The following is a 23298-nucleotide window of genomic DNA, read 5'->3' on the forward strand; positions in this document are numbered from 1 at the left end:
TTCATTCACCTAGAAGATAGGTAGAAATTCTCATATCTCACATTAGACGTAGATAAACTACGCCCTCACAAACTGTTATTGTAAATACTGCCTACTTGAAAGAATACATTGCAGTTCTAGACCCAAGTTGGGAGCTTACAAACTTTATAAGGTCTCATTATGCACCTAATGTTGTTCTTGTACGTAGGTACATGTGAAACGCAAAATAATGAAAGAAAAACAAGAGCGTATATCATAACATAAGTGCAAGTAATATGGGATACCGTATACGTACCAAAGTGGTCGGTATGCCCACGGACTCGGCAGCGGCGAAGGCGACGGAGAAGTTGGTGCGCTTGTCGTGCGGCGACAAAGACACGTATGGGATGCGCGCCTCGCCCAGGTATGAGTGCAGTAAAGCGCATAGAGCCATGCCATCGTTCCAGGAAGAACTGCAATGTGGTTTATCTCTTTTTAGGTTGTCCTTCAATTGAAGCGCCTATAATACTGTCTTAGGGCATGTTTCACAAGTTCCCGATAAACTTTACCTAGTGAATAAATTTGACGTTATGACAATTATTTTTGTATTGGGAATCTGTCAAAATGACAAATTTATCTGTTAGATAAAGTTTACCTGGAAGTTGTTAAACAGGGCCTTAGCATAACGCAAAACATATAGTGCGCGACAGGTAAGGGCAATCAGGATGGGGACGCCCCATACACCCGCATGTACGGTGCAGGATAGCGCAGGTGACGTGCGGGTGTGCGGGGCGCCTCATACCCTGATTGCTATCTCGACCTATTGCGTACTATACAATGGCACTGTTTCTGAGCGCAACTAATTTTAGAATATTCGCATCTTTTTCTTGCCAATGTAACAGGGACAGACAAACCTAGTTAAATTCAGAACCTTCGGTGCCTGTCGTGAGCCTATTGTTTAAATCTAGAGTGCATTAAAGTTTAGTCTCAGAATTGGCGCCAATGTCAAACTACACTAGCAACAATAAACAACGATTTTAATAGAGCTGTTAGATCTTAGAACTTGTTAAAGAACGATATGGGTGTCATTAGTAAACAAATTCAAACCCCACGGGCGTGGCTTATAGAACCGGAACGTGCGTAGGCGCCATAACAGACCATTAATTTAGTTTCTAACAAAAGATATGACGACAAAATTGCATAATTGCATGATGCAATTAATTGGGACAAAAAATCGGCAAACATTACAAAGAGTAAAATTACCTAAAATTTGTAATGTCGATGTTGTTGTATCCTAACGTTTTCTGTTGACACCATTTGAGAAGCGCATTCCGTTTTGATCCACCATTTTTTACTTGGAGAGCATTCAGAGGATCTTTTCTTTCACCTGTACGAAAAAATCAACATAATATTTATTTACTTATTAATTACTTTATCTACTTTCCTTTCACTTGAAGTAATTAATTTCTTTATTTATGTACAAAAACAATCACATAAAATATGTGGAACTGTGATAAAAAGTATAAGTACTTCTCTCAACTTATATAACCATAGAATGGTTAAAAATTTATAGAGAGCAGTCAAACATATAACGATACTAAAATAAATCTTTGCGTGTGTGAACACCATTATAAAGGTATAGAAGTAGATACTTAATTATTTGGTTGTACCTACATAATTTCAAAACCAAAATAAGCTGACAAAATTATGCTCTTTCTTTTAAAATGTTCCCTGGAAAAAAGTTTAGGTGAGAGACTGTGTACAAGCGAAGTATCAATATTACATATGTTAATATTAGTCACTCACATATATCTCCGTAACTATTCCGCCGTACGAACGACTCGATGGCCTTCTGCTGCAGCGTAGCGAGCGCGCGCTGCTCGTCGGGCATGTTGGCCATGCTGCTCATGTTGGCCATATTGGCCATGTTGGTCATAGTGGCCGCCGTCGCCGACGATTCTGCCCCGCGCGTTAGACACATTTAAAAGCCATATACCACGCATTGTGCCAGTTTTATATCGTATGTAATTCAGAGTTGATGTGATATTATTTTATTTATTGTAAATAAAATTGCTTAAAATTATCTTTTGTTCATACGTCTTCCTTAAAATGTACGTTACAAAAAATTTACTGGTCCCAACTCACAGGTAAAAATGGATGGCAAGAATTAACATAGCATTTGAATAAAAAAATGTGAATTAAATAAATTTTTGACACATAATGTAAAAGGAGAAAATAACATAAAAATAAATATTAAATCCCATATTATCAAGGCGTACGTAAAATATAAATACAATATATAAGTACATTCTACAATTAGTATAAGTATTTTAAAATTTTAAGCAATTTGTGTATGTATTTTTTTTTCAAAAGAAAAAGTAAAACTTGAAAATAACTGACACAATGCCGTAAAAGGAAATAAGTATGATCGTAGATTGAGATAAAGCATCAGGTAGAGGTGTCTAAAGGTTTAGAAGCATTGAAATAGTAAATTTCAAAAAAGGGTAGGCATTTTTGTCTCTATATACTAGCAGTGCAGCCCACAACCTCGATTAGGCTGTTGAGCTATGAAAGGTTCAAATTATCTCGTATTTTAAAATTATTTGGCAATATTAAAATACCTTAGCTATTGCAATTTTTATTTACAAAGCATAATATTCTATGTTAGTCACAAAATAAATAGAACGAATCAACATCTTAGGAATAAAACAAAACAAAATTAAATGAAGTCTAGATACTTCAAAATAAAATTTATTAACTAGGGTACCATACTAGATTCGTGCGATATAATAAATAGAAAGATGAACGCAAACAGGATACTATATAAACAGACAAACATATAGGTTAGGTAGAAAAGGCGAGAGCTATGCGCCTCTCTCATTCCTCCATGCTGGAATAGAAAACGTTAAGCGAACACTTACATGCGGTCAATTTTGAAAATAATAAAATTAGTTATTGCACATTACAGATGCCGTCACGTAAGTTGATACTTTGGTCCAGTATACCATGTTAAGGATTGGACTACAACTTCAGTTTCATATAATTTATTTTCATTGATATTCGCAGTATATTCCGAATTATTGCAGTGGTATTTTTTTTAAATAAAAATAGCGAGCACCGAGTCATCTGGGTAAAAAAAGGATCATTAAGAATAATTAATAATTTTAGAAAATTATTCAATATCTACAAAAGCACTCATAAAAGTTTATTTGAATAAAAATCTATTCTATTCCATTAGTCATTGAATTTATATAATAATTACCTACTATGTATAGGTAACTAAGGGATGTGCAGTTTAGCATACCCCATTTCTAAAAAACGATCCCGAAGTGGGCGGGACTTGGGACATTTACTGAACCGGAGCGTGTGTTGCGAGCTTTAGTTGGTGTAGGAGGTACCTACTCGTATTTTTATTTTTTATTTTGTATTTCACTTCATTAGAACCCAATAGATTATACATAATTTAAGTCTTAGGTTGAAATCTATAGAGTGCACTTTGACTTTGCTTAGACTTAAGTTCCAGTCAAAACGAGACAGACTTATACCAGCTGTATATCGCTGTCTCGTTTTAACAGTGTCTAAAGTCTGAGCAAAGTCAAAGTGCGCTCTATAGATCTCAGCCTAAGGTGCTAGGTCCGCTCGTTCCCACTAGTTCAACTGATTAGTTCAACCGTTGAACTAGTGGGAATTTTTATTCCCACTAGTTCAACTCTTAAGAGGATTTAGACGCAGTTGAACTAGTGGGAATAAAAATTTCCACTAGTTCAACGGTTGAACTAATCAGTTGAACTAGTGGGAAGCGGCTAGGTCAACATAATAAAATTCCATTTACAGTCGGCTACAGCATGGAAAAGACGGATAAGTTTTGCGACAGAACTGAGAATTAAACGGTTGAGGTAATACATATATGAATATCAACGTATAGAGGGTAGTCTGACAATATTATTAATGTATCAAGTTACATGACGGCAACTGACTGTATGTTGTTGTTTCCTACTTGATAATAATTTCAGCCGTATTATATTCTTACATGCGATTCGCCTAGTCTTGATAGAGATATAAATGGAGATGAAAATACCCAATGTTTTCCCCATTTTCTCTATGAATACTACTTACTCATATTACATTAAAAATATGACAAAAATGAACGTAATTTTATTGTTTAGGACTTGACTGAACAATATTTGTTAATTCACAATCATTGACAATGTTAAAATGTGCAAGAGAGAAGGAAACTTAGCTTACCACAAATTATACAAACTAATAAAAACTTGTAGTCGTATATTTTTTAGTATCCGACGGCCGCTCGTGGCCGCCTGGACATTTGAGATAATTTATCAGTTTATTACCTTACTAAAATGTACTTTACTTTACTAAAAGTTACTGTTATACTTAAACAATAAAATTACTTCTAAATAAACTGTAATTCTGTATTGTAATCCCATTTGGCCTTATTTTTGTACTAAATCTAATTAAATGCAAATCTAAATCTAATAAGATTGTTGATTACAAATAGATTAATTAAATAAATCAGTGAAGTGGCATGCTCACCAGTGGTGATGGGAGAAGGCCTGTTGTTGCGGGGCGCGGGGGGCTTGGCTGCGAAGTTGGGTGCGGACATGCCGTTGGTGGGCGTGGGCGTCGGATCCGACATGCCATTCTTCATGTTGTTCGCTGTTGTCGTCACGCCCACTGTGCTCTGCACCTGTATGCAGGACATTAACTTGGAAAGGGGGCAGTTTTTAGGGTTCCGTACCTCAAAAAGAACAACGGAACCCTTATAGGATCACTTTGTTGTCTGTATGGCTGTCGTTCTGCCTGTCTACAGGTGCCGACGTAGCTTGCGTCCGTATAATTTACATAGGCAACTTTTATCCCGTAAAATCAAACAGATCCCACGGGATCTTTGAAAACCTAATTCCACGCGGACGAAGTCACGGGCATCCTGCAGTTTTATATAAATCGATTAAGTGGATGGGCCTTTAAGAATCCTGTGCGAACTCTTTGATTTTCCGGGATAAAAAGTAGCCTATGTCCTTCCCCGGGATGTAAGCTATGTACCTACCAAATTTCATCCAAAATCGATTAAACTGTTAGGCCGTGAAAAGCAATCAGACAGACAGACAGGCAGACACACTTTTGCATTAAGTATGGATGTGTGATAATTCAAGAGAAGATTCTTCTGTTCTTACTAGAAGCTACTCAACCCTACTACATCATCCTCACCTGTGGCCACTCGGTGACGGGCGTGGTCGCCGGCGACTGCTTGGCCGCCTTTGCTGCGTTTTCAATGCTTTCTATGAGAGACTTCACTGATAGCCGTGAGTCTTGCCGGCTAACGCCTGAAACCAAATCAATAAATATAAATACCGTAACCGACAGCACGGCAAGTTGCGAAGCTGAGGTGGCAATGGGTAGTTCGAAAAACGGATAGACGTTAAAGTTCAAAGGTGTCAGGATAGCGACCCCCCTGGGATTAATTCATGAAATGAAAACTGCCATACTCTTTCCAGGTTAGCCCGCTTCCATCTTAGACTGCATCATCACTTACCACCAGGTGAGATTGCAGTCAAGGGCAAGAGATGTCGGTTAAAAAGTAACGATAAATATTCACAACTGTACCTAAACTTACCTTTGGTCCGTCTATGAGATGCGGCAGTCGCCATGATGTCTTGTAAGGAGGCGCTGGACAGCAACGGAGGAGGCGGCGTGTCTTCTGTTCGGGGAGGCATTGCTACAGAATTATTAGGGTAATTAGAAATAGCCATAAAAGGATAAACGGAACCCTTATAGAATCACTTTGATGTCTGTCTATCTGTCAAGAAAACCTATAATGTACTTCCCGTTGACCTAAAATCATGAAATTTGGCAGGTACGTAGGTAGTGCAAGTAAAGGAAAAAAACCGAAAACTGTGAATTTGCGGTTATATCACACATAAAAAGAATTAAAATGTGTTCATGAACAAATAACAATTATAATACAAAGTAAGATAACTAACTATACCAAGTATCATATGAAAGGGCTTTATCTGTACATTCTAAAACAGATTATTATTTATTTTTATGCATAGGTAATAGTTTTTGATTTATCGTCCAAAATGTCGGAAATAATACCAGAGTACTGATGCGCGTGTCTGACTCGCACCTGGCCGGTTTTTAGGTATGATAATGGTCCATACTAAGCAGACTCTGCTAAGTGAGAGGCATGATAGCCTTTGTATGAGCAAGAGAGCAATACTTTTACAAGCGATAACATAGATAAACCCATTAAGAGAAGGTTGTATTAAAGAACTAGTAACAAATAGCGAAAAATTGTAACATCAATAAATACCTAGATTTGATAACTAAATCTAGGGCTACGAGTGTATCTAGCAAGAAAAATAAAATTTGGCAAGACTCACAAAAATATCAACAAATATTAATTTTGAAAAAAAAAATTCTTACCAATGTTTCCCCATGCTTTAAAAATGAGGCATCCACAAGATTATATTAAGCCAATTAAATAATATAGATTTAAAATAATACAAGCTCATTAATTTAATTTTAACAATAAATGTATAATTAATTAATCTTAGTAAAAATATTAATAACAACCACTTTATCATTTTAAGAAACAATTTTGGTAATATCCTCTTAAAAACTGAAACTTAATGGTAACAATTATTGCGTAAAATTTAGCTTTTTTATACAATATAATATAAATTGAAAGGAAAAGCTAAATATTACGCAAAAGTATGAAACGATAGACGTCTTACTACAAATGTATGAGAAATATACAAAGCCAATAACAATAACCAACACCAACCAACCAACACCAACCAACCGTCACCCAATGAAACAACAAAACGCTAAAACGACACGAAATTATCCATCAAAAGACGCTGTACACGGTTATTTACATTTACACATATATCACACGGGACGATTTAGGCAAAGCCTAACTTACGTAGAGGTCGCGACGGCGCTGAATCGTTAAGCGACCTTATTGGATGCGAAAGCCTCTTATGCTCCAAAGTCTTCCAGTGATAAGGTTTTCTTAATCGAGGAAGTGAGCCCGTATTGGGTTCCAAATTAGGAGCAGGTTGTCCTTGCAGCGAAAATTTCCTAGGAGGCGGTTCTGGTACAGTTTTTGATTCAATTCGCTGACTCTTTTCCAAACTTTGGACTATATCTCCAACAGATCCTGTAGATCTTTTAATGACGATCTCATTTGCACTTGGTGACCGTGACAAGGAAATTACAGACTTTGTGATAGAAGAAATCACCTTTTCTTCGTTATTGTCTTTCAGTGGCCGAGAATCATGTTTTTTCGTCCTTTTGGGTCTTCGTGGCACTTTCAAAAGATCCTCTCGTATTATAGAGGGAAAATCATCTCCAGCTGAATTTTTATTCGATATTTTGTCATCGTCAGCCACATTCCTTGGGGATCGAATCTGAATTACTGGTTGTCCAATTTCTTCGTAATAATTCTCTGGTTCTGGTTCCTTTTTATATTGATTGTGTGGTAAAAATGGATTAGTATTTACTATATTAGTTTTATGATCTTTTTTAAAGATACTAGGTTTTACAAACGCGTGGGCTGTATTAATTACGAATGGAATATTTTCTATAGGCTGATAATATTGGTTATCAATCAACCATTCGGGTGTTTTTGATAGCTTAGCTACAGTTTTTGTGGGCGTTAAAGCTGGTGTTGTACTCGGCGGTGACAAAGGTGACTTTGTTTCTAACTCATTTTCACTCGATCCAACGTTTCGTAATGGGAAAAACGTATGAGACTTAACTTTGGCATTTTTCTGATAAATACCTTTCTTTCTATTTTCATTATCATTTTTATATGTTGCTTCAATTTCTGGATTATAATTTTCTTTAGTAATAACTTGATCAATATCATTGTAATAAACCGTTCCTTTTTTGTTTTCCAATTTTCGATCATGTTCTAAGACCGCATTATTTGGTTTAAAAAATATTGGTTGTATTAATACAGGACTAATTATCACAGGAGATGCTGCACGATCAACATTAGCATTTATTAAATTAATGGGAGTTAGTATAGTATTAACTTTATTGCGAACCTTATCGGTCTCGATGTTTGACATGTTGCTGTTGTTATTAGCTATCTTGTTAGAAAAGCTGCAGGGCGATAAATCACTAACAGTATTTATTTTCAAATGATAACTAACACTCTCATCAATCGTTGGGTTAAAAGCTGTTTTTGGATCATCAATCGTTTTTGTGAATTGATTTACACTGTCTAATTCTTCAATTTTTTCATTATATTTGGTTACTGAACTAGTAATTTGTAAAGTTTCCGAATTCTCTGTTAGTTTTGTTTCTGATTCATCTTTCAGAACATCAATAGATTTATTACTGATTTCAATTTGAAACGGATCTGTCTGATCATTTCCTTCAATATTTTCAATCATTATTAAGTTTCCGCTACTATTGCTGTTATTAGAGATATGTTCATAATTTGATGTAGAGTTAGATTCACCAAATTCTTCAATTTCAATCACTTTTGAAGTAGATACTGTGTCATTTTCAACAAAAGGGTTATCATTGCCTTTAAAAGTAGATAGACGCTTTACGGGAATGTTATCTATTACATCCGAATTAATATCAATTTCAACAATGGTTACTTCACTAAAATCTGGCAAAACATCTTCGATTTTATGCGATTGTGTCATCTGATTTTCTTTTTTAGTTCCAACAATTCTATCTAATGCGGCTTTGAAATTGACTTTTAGTTCTTCATTAACCTTTTTAAGATCGTTTTCGATACAGTCATTTAGTTGAACATTACATTTGTAAGTTTTTATAATTCCTAAATTATCTGTTGCATTTTTCCTTATATCCTCTGGATAAGGATAAGGTAAAATAGATTCCGCTTTTACAACAGGTATACTACACGGACTTCCCTTAGTTTCTTCGGGGTTAGTTTTATTTTGATTTTCTTTATTAATTTCTTGTATAACATTATTATTTGTTTCCATAGGCGGGTGGAAAACGCAATCTGATCCTTCACTAAATAGAGACGCATTACTAATATTGTAATTATTATCACCTAAAAATTCTATACTAGTAGCCTCTTTTAATGCATTTTCAAATTCTTCGTTTACGTTAAGATTATCTGTACTGTAAGACTTTGGTTTACCATTAAACAAGCCTGATAAATTTCTACTAAAAATAGTTCTTTCTCTATGGTTTTCCGATTTATTTGATTCGGACTTTGAAATATGCTTAACGTTATCGTGTGTATTACTTGAATCACTCAAAGTATCGTTTGACTCGGAAAAATCAAGTGCATCTTGCCTTTTTAGTTCTTTGGGCCCTAAATACAGGGCGCTTTCTGCCGAAATTTTGTTAGAAAAATCATCTGACCCTGACTTATCAATTTCATCGTCATCTGTCTCGTCTGTTGTAACATTTTCAATTTCAAGTTCGAAATTTTCTGGTTCACCTCCTACATAGTCGTTTTGAGGTACTGCGTTGTTCAGTTTAAAGAATGCCTGGTCAACCAGGCTGGTATCCTTTTTAAGTTCGTTATGACTATGTACTCTTGACAAGTAACGTGTTCTAATATTTTTAAACACTTCTTTGGAAGAGCTATCGCTTAGAGAGTCGGAATCTTTCGACAGTTGTTTGCCGTCGTCGGAATTGTTATTTGTACTATCCAGAGATTCCTGCATGTTAACACCTGTTTTGGTACATCAAATTTAGATTAGACAACTTGCATTTATACTACTTGTCAGGAACTCCCTTTTGGCACATTTTTCTTGAAAAATATAGATGTATACAGATGGTCTATTTCACGAAGACCTATGTTATAGTTATGCTGTTTGTGAGTGCACCTGTACAAATTGTTATAGTGTGCGTGGCGCTCAGTTTCGACCGCAACGCGGTTTACATTACGCACACAAATGCATTAACGCTTACCGGTACACTCACTAATACAAACAAGGCTGACCGGTCATCGTGAAATAGACATCTTTGCTTGATTTTATTAATACTAACCATGCCCAAAGGGACTCGCTATGTGAAAAAGACTACAAAATTAAATAATTATGCACATTGTACAGGTTGCAATATAGATAACATCATTTTCTGTTAGTTCTATGACTGCAACTACATTTTGAAAGCCGTACATAGAATTAGTGCGTGATAAATGTTGTTAATTTGACTATTCTATACTACCTATTATTTCATTGATATTCCCTCTTATTATAATCTCACATGCATCTTGCTAGGAATGCGCGTGCATACATGCTCGACGTTTTAAAATTTATACAAGCAAATAATGATGGTCAAAATGGGCATGGGCTTTTGGCACAGTTAGCGTACATTACATCCCGGGAAGGGACATAAGCTACTTTTTGTGAATTTGAAGTTCCCACGGGATTTTCAAAAAATCTAAATCTATGCGGACGAAATTGCGGATGTGTTCTATCTGATTGAAAAGAGAGATAGCTTGCTTCTTGACAGATATATACTCTAATTTTTATCCTGGAAAAATCAAAGGGTTCCCGCGGAATTTTCAAAAAACTTTCCACGCGGACTAAGTCACGGGCATCATTTAGTGCTACATGTACATAAAAATACATTTTTACAGCAACTGACATTCGTTAAGTACATTTCCTTACGTCCACGTTTCATACGAATTTGCCCATCATCCTTTGAATCGTCACCAACGTCGAGCATGCATTTACGTGGCCTACCCACCTTTAGAAGAAACCTTTTATAAGTTTCATCTTTATACGTAACTTATAATTATAATAGATACTTAAAAAAAAACTACCAGCAACAATATTTTCTTTTTTAATTTGGCGAAGCTGTTCTACCTACTCTGTGGTTAATTATATTTTACACAATCTCTGAACTGAAATGCTATTCCTTTCATAATGCTCTCGTTGAAAAAGGATAGCGCTAGATTCAGACCTATCAATTTAGTTCAAAGATTGTGTACAACAAAATTAACTAGGAACTTACTAGGACTTACAATTAAGGGGCTAGCGAACAAAATGGCGCTATCACGAGAAATTCAATTTCACAGGATGACAAAAAAACTGCCGATTGAAACTTTACTGTATATTTTGTACTGTTTTGATCAAAAACACGTTTTAAAAAACAGTTTTAGGCCGTTTTGCCAGGAAATGAACCCGCATTTGTATTCAGTGATCGAGTTAACGAACTTATTAGGACTCTTAATAATAAGTATGGTTTCAGACCGAGCTTGGTAATAAGTTTAGATTTGTATTCAGTGGACCAAAACGTCCTGGATTAATGAAAAGAGTTAAGAAGAGCTCAGAAGTGGGATTACACCGTTTTGTCCGCCAACCCTTCAATTTATATATTTACAACTAATAAACCACATGCAAAACTCAAGACATTCTCTTCTCTCTCGTTTATATTCCGCTCTCTTACCTTTCATGGAATGTATTTGGTCTTCGAGCAGTCGGATGCGATCTCTGGAAGCCTTGTTCTCTGAGACCAGCCTCTCGAGTTCCCTCTGCGCTTCCGTCTTAAAGTCGTTAGCGACCCGGACGGTCATAAGCAAATCACTCTGGAACTGTTTCCATTCCGTTTCCTGGACGGACAGAGCCAATTAAAAACCAGACAAGACCGAGTCGGACTCGCACAGGAAGGATTCCGTACCATCGTACAAGAAATGGATAACAATATTTTCATTTTTAATTTTTATGGCAGAAATTTTGTTTTTTTTTTTTATTTGTTGTTATAGCGGTAATAGAAATACATATTCTGTGAAAATTTTAACTCTCTACTTAATACAGCTTACGAGATACAGCCCGCTGACAGACAGACGACCAGCGGAGTTGACATAGGCAACTTTTTATCCTGGAAAATCAAATATTTCCCATGGAATCTTTAAAAACCGAAATCCACGCGGACGAAGTCGCGGGCATCCTCTAGTTTCCTATAATTTTCACTCAACCAATATCAGCACAATACTGTCCTCTTTCGGCATCTCATCCTACATACTTGTGGTTAAAGAATTTTATTCTCAAAAGAAATTATACAAATTTCACTTAATGAGAAATTACAGTAAAAAACTTAATATAAGCAAATTTTATCTTTCGGCACAGCGGTAATTTAATAGTGCATACCGAGTCCACATCGAGACAATTGCGCACATGTATCTTTGTCCATGTATCATCTTGTATTTTTTTTTCAATTGTAGTCAGTTTTGTGGACTGAATAAAAAAAAAATCTCTCTCACTCTTATTCAATACTCACATCTCTCTCCCTGTCCCTCGTGACCTGCGCCAGTCTGGTCCTCGCGTCTTGTATCTGCCGCTCCAACTCCGCAGTCCGGGCTAAAGCTTCCCCCGCTCTGCTCATTAGAGCTAATTTCTCGTCTGTGGCAACTTGTACCTATTAGAAAAGAAGTTATTTTAGAGATTTTCAGTATACCATTTAATAGAAGAATAGGAACGCAAAGATCAGAAAATAAATCAGAAGTTCAAAGAACCACACGCTTTAATTCGCTATAAACAGATAAATCTGTATGATATAACGTGCAGTATGCGATATGCGCCGACCACTACTGAAGAAGCAAGGGAAACTAAGCAATACACAACACCACACAAACCTACTAGAAAATGGTGAAGATAGTTGGCTAGTTGAAAGAAAAGTTATTAAGGCACATTTGAAATCGAAAGCCAAACTTTTGAAATTGCAACTAACTTGTATCTGCAGTTCTGACGTGGTCTCCTGCAGCGTCTGCAGCTCGGCCTGCAGCGCGGCCTTCTCCTGCCGCAACTGCTCCAACTGGAATTCCAGCTCTGAGATCGTGGATTTGGCATTGTTTCGCGACACCTGCAAATTGAGCTGCATTATTTCAAATTGTCTTTTAGAATTTAGATACTACTCCGCTAAGATAACTGAGCACCTGATTTTGATTAAGCGAGACAAAAACGCAATAGACGTCGCAAGCGAACGAGAAAAACATGTATCTCCTATTGCAGTGCAGAGTTATGTTGGCAGTATTTGAGAGATGCATAATATTCATACAGTGCCATAGCTTACTGATAAAACCTGGTAATTTTTCATTGTTTGTTACTTGAAATCATTATAAAATTAAAAACTTGTTCCTTATTTAGTTTTAAGTTGATTACATATTTCCTAACTTAAGTTTTGCAAAGGACAGTGTGCTCGTGTCATCACTTACAAGCGCGTCGTCGTGTAGTTTCCGGGCGTCGGAGTGCGCTCGGTCGAGCTGTCGCTGCGCGTGCGCGAGGCGCTCGGCGAGCGTGTGCGCACGCGCAGCCGCCGCGTCCGCCTCGCGCCGCGCCGCCGCCGTGGCCGCCGCCTCGGCCTGCGCTGCGCCCTCCGCCGCACCCGCCAACTGATAATGACATACATACATCATCCGATTTTGACGAAAGGTGCAGAGGTAGCTTGCTAGATTGCTTGGTGAATTTCAATTCAAAAAATCAAAAAGTCCTCCTAAATCCACGCGAACAAATTTGTGAGCATCATCTAGTGAGAAATAATACGCTCATACTGAAAGAGTGAAAATTCAAACCGGAAAATCATCAACGCCATCATCAGCTGCTATTAAGAATCTGATTAGTCGATTGAACACATCTCCTCTCCACTTCTCTCAAGTGGAAACCGGGTCTGCACGTCGGACACAGAAAATGTGTTCATGAAGTTTTCGCATCAAATGAAATGGCGACGCATTGCGTCTGAAAAGATGAAGTATACGGGTAAGATTTAAATAACCAGTATCAGCTTTTACCTGAGCCTTCGCTGCCTCAAGCAGATCTCCAAGCGTGGTGATCTGGTGTTGCCTCGCGGCGGCTGCCTCGCGCGCCGACCCCGCCTCTTGCTCCCAGTGCGTGCGCTCCGATTCTAATCTCTCCACAGCACTTTCTAGGCTCCTGTTAATCAAAACAAACAATTGCAAACAATTTCAAAAAACTTTACATAAACTTTGGGCAGGGCATTGTCTTTAAACAGACAATTAACAACAAAATGCGCCCAGATTGAATAATAAAAAAGAAACCACAATCAGAATGTTCCCTGCTTAGGCGGAAGTTACCACGTATAGATTCAAGAAGTTTAATCCACCTAAAAAGTGACAGAAAAACTGATCCTCACCTAATTTTTTCAGTCAACGTTTCATTTTCTTTGGTTTTGTCTTCTAACGCCGTCTTGGTCAGCGTCAGATCCGCTTCCAGCTGCTCCTGCTTGCTCAGTAACAACCTTCTCTCTTCCTGAGATACCTGAAGAAAGGAAATTATTTTGAACTAGGGTCTAAATAACTTGACGTTGTTCTGGCAAAAGCAACATTACACTGGATCCAGTAAGATAATTTCAGCACTGGAATCAAAATTTCGAACAATAGGTGTAAGAACCACTTGATTTCATTGTATCCAATTTCTGGATCAAGCATTCTTGTTGAGTTTGCCCACAGAACTACACACTTAAATTACATAATATGCCTTGAGTTTTATAGGTGTTATGTAACTCCATTTACGGACAATTAGTTAAAAACAAAAGTCGTAACTTTTCGTTAGAAATGGTGTCAAGATCGAATAGATCTAAAAAATTAGCCTCACTTTGAGAACAGCAAACAGTTGTTGATCCGTGTCCCCGGAGACCACAGTTTCTGGCTCAACTCCCTCCCGCATCAACATCTCTTGCAGCGTGTCCACCTGGAACAAACAAATCCTCATCTCCAGATGATTCAGTTATCTTTTTTTTTCCTGATTCTTGCCCCTATCATTTGCGCTCGTTTTCTACTTTTTATAAAAATCGGTATCGTATCAAAATCCTTTAGGGCCTGCTTCAAAATTGGTCTGATTCGATCTCTATCACATGCCCTTGTTTCACACTTTTTATACAGATCGGTATTATACTGAACTGCCAAATCAGTTAGGGTTACAGCATTACTGGTGATGGGGGTAGATATTAAGTATAGGATGTACCTGCTATACTAACGTATAACATCGACTAACTACGTAAGTATAGCTGGTACATCCTATACTTAAAAAATAGAAATAGACGATATTTAACGATTAAAATATTAGTAGATATTGGCCGCGGCCAAAGACTGCAACCAGTACAGAGACAATTTAATAATATTTATAAATTCAGAAATTGAATACCTAAAATCAAACTATAATTTGGAAACTCAGATCTCCCACTTTAGACCACAGACAGCAACAGAGAAGAAGTCAAGATCGTTGTCGATATGGGCACAAAGTTACCAATATTTACCTTCGTTCGGCTATCTTCAAGTTTCTCAGTCTGTCGACACAACGACTCCAATAGGACCTGCTTCTCGTCGGCCAACCTTTCGTTATCAGCGTGAGCGTCGGCCAACTGCGATTGCAAATCCGCCAGTTCGGCGAGAGTTGCTTGTAGTTCTTCGCTCGTACTGGGAAAAAAACAAGTCTTCCAATATACACGCTTTACTTTAAAATTGGTAACATTTGCTCAAGAAGTGGTGATAGTCTAGGTACTAGGACTTAGGAGGCCGAAGTCCTGAATTATAGGACCTAGTGGTTAGAACCAGGACTCGGAAGGTCCGGAGTTCGATTCCGGGCACGCACCTCTAATTTTTCAGAGCTATGTCCGTTTTGCTTTAACAATGAAGGAAAACATCATGAGGAATTCTCCACAATGTTTTTAAAGGACTTCTGCCAATGCGCACTTGGCCAACGTGGTAGACATAGCCAAGGCCTTCTCATTTTGAGGGGAGACCCGTGGTCAGTAGTGGACCAGCCATGGGTTGATTGGTTCAAATTCTAAGTTTTACAGAAGTATGGATATTTACGGAAATTGCATTGATGCTGCACAATTGCATGAAATTGGGGAAAAGTGGCTTGATAAAGAAATCTGATGGCTGAAGCCTTATATCCCATACTGTATACATACCGACATGTTGATGATCATAAACGATTTCAACTTGATAAGTATTGATATTTTGTTTATACCCCTCAAAACAACTGACCTGTAATGATGTTCTTCCATTTGGAGTATCCGGTCCTGTAAGCAGGCGACGGAAACTTCGCTGAGCGAGGAGGAAGAGTGCTTGTCCCATTCTGGCGTGCTTGCCTCGCCACTGTCGCCTTCACCCTGTAATGATACCATACTATTTATAAAGACAATACATAGATTATAACAGTTCTGAAATATTTATTGGAAAGAGCCTCCTAAGGTAACAAGACATTCCAGGGGAGTAATTCCAAGGTACAAGTCAGCTTGCCCACAGAGTTCCATCTGTGAAGCTACGCGCGTAGTGATCTTGTACGTCAATCGCTCCCGCAGAAGTACACAGCATGCCATTGAAGTATCGAAAAGTGTGGCGTTAATAACTGGATCTCACTTGCACAATTTACTCGTAGATGTGTGAGTGAGACGGAATGATTAGCGCCGCTTTTTTTGGAATTGCTTCTTTATTAGCACCAGTAGCAGTGCAACTCACATTGTGCGCGAGCGCGATGGAGGCGGGCGCGGAGGAGTGCATGCGGCGCGGCGCGGGCGCCAGCAGCAGCTGCCGCTTCTCGCTGTCGGAGAGCGGAGAGTGCGCCACGCCGCGGAGCCGCGCGCGCAATGTTCCGTTCTCGTCCGCCAGCCGCTCCAGCGTCGCTTCGCGCTCCACTTCTATTAACTGAACAACAACAGAAGGCTTTAGCAAACTTAGGGCCTTACAAAATACTTTACGGTGCGACGTCACTTCGTGAAATTCACGAGAACGCACAACCCTTCGTGGAAAGACATTGAGGTGCGACATCGCACTGCAAGCACATGAGTGCTCTACTCTGTACCGCAAGTCTTAGCATAGGGGCATACAGATTGCTTACCTTTAATCGTTCGAGTTCAGATCGCAGCCTGTCTGCCTCGTTAGCACGCTCGAGTAGCTCATCCACTCGGGCGCCCAGCTGCGCTCGCTCCATCATGCTTGCCTCCAGCTCTCTTCTCAATGACTCCAGCTCTCTCACTCCAGATGTTAGCGACGCCTAAGCATAAAACGAAAAAGGGTTAGGGCCGGATCTATACTTCCAAGAAAAAAATCGATACTTCGAAATGAAATTTTTTGCAAAAGATCCATGTATTTAATATGTTTCAAAATTAAATGTTAACCAAACTTTATCAGTCCAAAAATTTCGATAAAAAGTTGAGGTTTCCAGAAATATTAATAAAGTCTCACCTCAGAAGGTACTCTAGGCCTAAGCTCGACCTCTTGGAAGCCCGGCATGTGTTCGGCATTTAGCATCACTGGTAGGCTGATGCACTCCTGCGAACTCCTCTCGTCTACGGACCCCGCTCCCAGCTCCTCCGCGCTACCGTAATCATGGCTCCTAACCTGTCCATCTTCGTATCCCTCCAAACCTTCTGTCAGTTCAGGATCTTCTAACACAGCATTATTATTCCCCAAATCCTTCTTCTTGTGTGCCTTGTGGAGTTTTTCTTTGGAGCCAAATATTTTAAGCGTCTTTTCTCTTGCGGGCGCGACTTTGTGGTGCTTGGAATCGAGGCTGGAGACTGATGGAGCTCCTTTCAGCGTGGACTCCTGCTTCCCCTGACTTGGTCCTCTACGGAACAAGGATTTGAACTTCATCATCTTGACTATTTTATATCATATTTCGTTATCGCGTCACTGGTCGATTGTATTTGCATATCGTAACGGTCCCTGCGTCCGCTGTGTGATCGGAATTATTATCGCTATCTATTGTATTGTTTAGTGTCTAACGTGTAACGATATTTGATCACTTTTCGTATTAGCATATAAAAGTTTCGAATGAGGCCATGTCTCAACATGGAAAGTTGGACGAAGCACATTGATATGTAGGTACATATTTATATTGTTTATGGGTAGTAGAATACCATAGGCTCTAAGATAATTTTTAATAAGTACCTAACTACCTATATACCTACCTATGCTTTGTTTTGGCTACGGTATAAAGAAGCATATAAATGTCTCAAGAATGAACGCTATCTTTGCGCCAAACTTCGTCAAGATTGACTTAGCAGAAAAGAGAAAGAAAGCTGTGATAACTGTTAACAAACATTATTTAAAAAAATTTAAAAACAGTATAGATATAATAATGAATATCTATTTATTATTTAATTTTTAATACCTATCATATTTTGTACCTAGCTAATCAATCTACTATGATTTCAGATTGCGCTTAGATCTGTCTGATATACTAGTTAAAAGGGTTGTTTATCTTGTATACTAAAATAGCTTCCTATCAGGATCTGTTAGTCAGTTTTACGATAAATTACGTTGATAATGTTATAGGGTCACCATAATTTTCTGCTAAGAAACCAAGACGCTTTAAGATGTTGTGTAACTTTTGAACCACTGAATGATTGAACTTTTAAAGTAACTGTGAAATAATTCATAAAATTATTTTCTTTGCTTCTTCGGCTGTTTGCGGTAACGACAAAAAGGGGGTAAAGTTACTCCTTCACAATTAAATAATTCTTGTTCATTTTTAGGGTTCCGTACCTCAAAAGAAAAAATGGAACCCTTATAGAATTACTTTGTTGTCTGTCTGTCTGTCCGTCCGTCGTGTCTGTCAAGAAAACCTATAAGGTAATTCCCGTTGACCTAGAATCATAAAATTGGCAGGTAGGTAGGTTTTATAGCACAAGTAAAGGAATAAATCTGAAAACCGTGAATATGGGGTTACATCATTAAAAAAAAAGTTTCAATTTTCAAAGTAAGAGAACTATGCCAAGTGGGGTATCATATGAAAGGGCTTCACCTGTTTATTCTAAAACAGATTTTTATTTATTTTTCTACATAATAGTTTTTGATTTATCGTGCAAAATGTCGGAAAAATTACCCGAGTACGGAACCCTCGGCAGCGAACTACAAGAGAAGTGCATTTTGTAAAGGTCGATGTACAATATTTCCTGCGGGGTACTGTAATAACTTAACACGTGGAAAATCCCAAACAAATCGGGACGAATGGTTACCCTACGAATACACACAACACGTGGTATTGATTGTGGGTTGTTGTCGTAGACTACATAGCTCTGAGTCAATTAATTGCCTCCACTACTATGTTTATGAGGTAGATATACATAATATGATTTTGTTGCGTAACAGACAGTACAGATAGGTATAATTCCTAGCTACATAAACTCATTATGGGTGATAATAACTTTTTTACGTACTTATCAAGTAGTAAAGCTTTGTTGAATGAATATGAATGGAAATAACACTATGCTCCTTCACCGTCCACAGTAAATAACACCGAATTCGAAATTTGTTTAGAAGTGGTAAAAGAGCGTGAGTTACCACTTGCACTCATTGTGTGCATTCTTGACGATAGCTATTCATAGTAGAGATGCCCTTTCGCATAATTTTGTATGAGAGTTACTAAAAATTGGCGACACACTGTTCCGGTATTAGTGACAGCGGAATGCGGACGCCATTTCCATTACCTTATTCAGAACTAAATGATGCCTGCGACTTCATCTGCGTGGATTTTTAAATCTCAAGCGAACTCTTCGATTTTCCAGGATAAATCACACTAATATTATAAAGGCGAAAGTTTGTATGTGTGTGTGTGTGTGTGTGTGTGTATGTTTGTTACTCCTTCACGCAAAAACTACTGGACGGATTTGGCTGAAATTCGGAATGGAGATAGATAATATCCTGGATTAGCACATAGGCTACTTTTTATTTCGGAAAACCAAAGAGTTCCCACGGGATTTCGAAAAACCTAAATCCACGCGGACGAAGTCGCGAGCATCAGCTAGTAGTCTATATCTTAGGATTCTGTGGCGAAACTGCTGCAAAGTCTTTGAATATGATACAGAACCATTATGGATATACATACTTAATTATTATTATTTGTGAAAATAAATCGTAAATCTGGGTTAGTGGCAGTTAGTGCCCACTGCAGCTCCCATCATTATTTTTATTATTGTCTGTCGATCGACATCGAATATTATTTTTGTAAAACAACAAATCGCATCGCTCACGGTGAGGGTGAATTTATCTTTTTACGTGTGATCACTAAGTGTTAAAATAGAAAGTGCAATCATAGTGAGTGTTCTAAAATGAAATCAGTGGGGATAGCGGGGTGTGGTCAGCCTGGGCCCCCTATTTGCCTGCGGGCTCCGCTGGGGGAAAACACCGAAGCACATCCGCTGAAGGGAATTGCAACTAAATTGATGGGTTGTTTGTCTAAAATTGAAATTTGAATAGATATACAAGTCAATTGTTCTTTTTATGTTTGACAGTTTTGTCTCTTTAAAAACAGCACTTTTTTCATTTTTGTTCATTTTATTGACAGGCTACTGATGACATTTTTGCCCTTTTTGCCTAATGGCAAGTGATAACAGGTGTAAATTAAAAATTTATAACACCCCCGACAAGTGAAGGTTACAGTAATAACTAGAAAAGAGCTGATAACTTTCAAACGGCTGAACCGATTTTCTTGGATTATAGCTAAGAACACTCTCGATCAAGCCACCTTTCAAACAAAAAAAAACCAAATTAAAATCGGTTCATTAGTTTAGGAGCTACGATGCCACATACAGATACACAGATAGACAGATACACAGACACACAGATACACAGATACACACGTCAAACTCATAACACCCCTCTTTTTGGGTCAGGGGTTAAAAATAGATGATAGAGAGGCCCCTCGAACAATAGTAGTTAATATTATGCGCCAAACAGCCGGAATGATGAAAAAGAAAACGAGAGAAGAAAGAGAAACGGGAAAAAAGGAAAGACAATAGACTAACTAACTAGAGATTCAGCACGAAGTAATTTTGTGGCCATATTGAATTTTTTCCAAAAAAATTATAGCCAGTGTCACTTGGAATTATGTGCGAATTCTAACGATACACCGTATTTCCCAATCTGTTCAGGTATTTAGAAATTATGGTGGAATAAAGAAACTTACATATATGAACCCCGAAAACTCGTTTTTTTTTTGGTGGAAAAATTGTCTTTTCTTGTCGAACGAGAGAATATCTTTGCTTTGCTGTTCAAGTAAGCAAAAACGCCATCATGTCGTCCAAATCAGTCAAGTATTACAACCATGTAATTAGTTAACGGAACTAATAACCGCTTAACAGCTTTTAACTTTCACTATCTCAAAGATAATGTCTCCTGTTACACTAGTTTCAGTGAAATGTAGATTGAATAATGAAATTATTTTACTAACTTTCACGTAGACGAAAGCACTCGAATTTGGAGTTAAACTAATTAGGCACAGTAGGCACCATTGAATTCTGCATATGGTCCTAGAAATGGTATCTGTCAGATCAACAAATCTGAATTGTTTTACTTAGTTTACTAGTTCAACAATTATTGACAGTCAGTTATTTTGAATAAATGCTTTGAGTTTGAGTTGTTTATTTACTAGTTGGGAATTATAAAGAAAACCTGCACCAAAAAATGTATAATATCTTTCTTAAACTTGTCTAGACCAAGCGGTTTGAGCTGTTTGTACGTTGCATTTGTTAGTCAGTCAGTTTCCCCGTTCAGTTTTTACATAGTCACGCATAATCCTCCTCTTTTCATGAGTCCATTGTCTTGTCTGTGATACGCAATAGGTACCTCTGAAAATGTATTTTTTCCTTTTTCATACTTTTCATAGATGCACAGACATGACGCCCCATTCGCTTTTATTATACACAGTATAGATTGAATGGCATTCCTTGATCAGAGGTATCGTTTGTAGGGTGACAAGAAAAACAAAATACTTGTCCATTATTGCTAATGTGTTTATACTTTAGTAGCTAATGCCCGCGACTTCGTCCACGTGGATTTAGATTGTCAAAAATCCGGTGGGAACTCTTTGATTTTCCCGGATGAAAGTAGCCTATGTCACTATGTTATCAACTATATTCATGTAAAAAAATCAGATCAATCCGCTGCCCTGTTGCAGCGTGCTTGAAGGACAAACCAATAAACCAACAAACAAACACACTTTCCCATTTATAATTAAGGTAGTGAGGTAGTGATACACGGTATGAATGGATCACAATTTATGGATCGATCATTAACAAAGGCCTAGGGATAGTTTAAATCCTGGATATCCTATAGGATACTTTCATCCCGAGAAAGCAAGCTTGAGTTGATTTACTGAATTAGCCGCGATTTTGTTTTAAAAAATTCGAGTTTCACCTGATAGAAAGAACGTTGCTTAATTCCATTGCAAACAATCTCTAGATTAATATTCTAAATTTTTAATATTCTATGTATCGCTATCACTTTCATAATGTTCTTCGCGAAAAAGGATAACACTAGATTTAGACCCATTTTGTTAAGTTTAGAGCATAAAGGTAGTTAGGTTTAGAGATTGTGTACAAGTTACAACAGATTTAGAAGCTCTGTTTACGGGTAGGTGCCTATTTACTTATAACTCATATTATTATTATCATAAACAAATAAAATTTCGCTATATCGTAAAGAGGCGACTAATTGACGCGTAGAACTATGATTCAACAAAGCAAGCGTTTCACACTATAGATAAAGATGGTACCCTACCTATGAGTACTGAGTAGGTACATTCGCTGTAACTATGAATATGAATTCATTCTGATTGAATATTTGATAGTGAAAATAGATTTTTAGAGATAAAAATGCTAAATATGCGTCGTCAGTCTTTTCAGCGGTTAGTCAAGACCGTATGTTGTAATAATGTAAGGTTTTTCTGCCAATCCCCACTTGGGCTGCGTGGTGGGATATGGTCTAACCCAGAGGTTCCCAGACATTTTTCTCATAGACCACTTGCAAAATTTAGCTGGTCCTGGTGGGCCCTCTGCAGCCAAATTTCTACCATATTCCCAAAACTCGACAAAAAACTTGAAGATTAGATCTAACTATAGAAACTAGCGTTGCGCCTGAGTTCCAACCACGATTTAATAGTTTAAAAAAAAAAGAGAGAATTGATTGGTTAATTGGTTAATTGATTGTGCTGTGAGTGATTGAAAAAGCGATTTTATCAGGGAGGAGGAAATATCTAATATTTTCTCTAACACCTGGTCACCCTTTGGCTAGGAATGGGTGAACGACCAGCCGTGGCCGCGCTCCCCGTCCGATCCAATATGGAAGCTTGAATCGCAATTTTATTTCTTATTGCTCTCTATTGCTTTGCTTAGTGCAGTGGAGGTACTGAGACTACAACTCTAGATCAATGGGTCGGCTTTTATTTATGGCACTTACGATTTTGTGGTCATGGGATTGTTCTAGCTTACTGTGCGAACTACAATAACTAGTTGATACAACACGTTTATATCTTAGATTGTACATAGATTGTAAGTCAGAAAGTGTAAACAAAATTTTAAGTCTCTGTAATGGCATTATCCGCACTCCAGAATTGTCTGCTA

The 23298-nt window shown here is 37.8% G+C and overlaps 1 protein-coding gene across 13 annotated transcripts in view; it reads right to left on the reverse strand.

The window, feature by feature from the left end:
- Positions 1-23298, reverse strand: part of LOC123871105 (cytospin-A-like) — a 72709-nt gene that overhangs the window by 4179 nt on the left and 45232 nt on the right. For 4 of the 13 annotated variants that reach the window (XM_045914684.1, XM_045914685.1, XM_045914680.1 and 1 more), the window contains 19 exons: positions 17138-17522; positions 16791-16946; positions 16412-16597; positions 15938-16062; positions 15202-15361; positions 14541-14636; positions 14080-14204; positions 13718-13859; positions 13145-13321; positions 12661-12792; positions 12211-12348; positions 11380-11542; positions 6905-9655; positions 5591-5692; positions 5185-5300; positions 4510-4663; positions 1765-1917; positions 1222-1345; positions 275-431 (listed from right to left, as the gene is read on the reverse strand). In XM_045914684.1, coding sequence (XP_045770640.1) covers positions 275-431; positions 1222-1345; positions 1765-1917; positions 4510-4663; positions 5185-5300; positions 5591-5692; positions 6905-9655; positions 11380-11542; positions 12211-12348; positions 12661-12792; positions 13145-13321; positions 13718-13859; positions 14080-14204; positions 14541-14636; positions 15202-15361; positions 15938-16062; positions 16412-16597; positions 16791-16946; positions 17138-17522 — 5542 coding nt within the window. Of the gene's footprint in view, positions 1-274; positions 432-1221; positions 1346-1764; positions 1918-2684; positions 2849-4509; positions 4664-5184; positions 5301-5590; positions 5693-6904; positions 9656-11379; positions 11543-12210; positions 12349-12660; positions 12793-13144; positions 13322-13717; positions 13860-14079; positions 14205-14540; positions 14637-15201; positions 15362-15937; positions 16063-16411; positions 16598-16790; positions 16947-17137; positions 17657-23298 lie in introns of those variants that run through there. The other 9 variants (XM_045914688.1, XM_045914687.1, XM_045914689.1 and 6 more) reach the window with 7 other exon arrangements.

Source organism: Maniola jurtina, chromosome 13 (genome assembly GCF_905333055.1).
Source record: "Maniola jurtina chromosome 13, ilManJurt1.1, whole genome shotgun sequence".
In the NCBI taxonomy this organism is placed as follows: Eukaryota; Metazoa; Arthropoda; class Insecta; order Lepidoptera; family Nymphalidae; genus Maniola; species Maniola jurtina.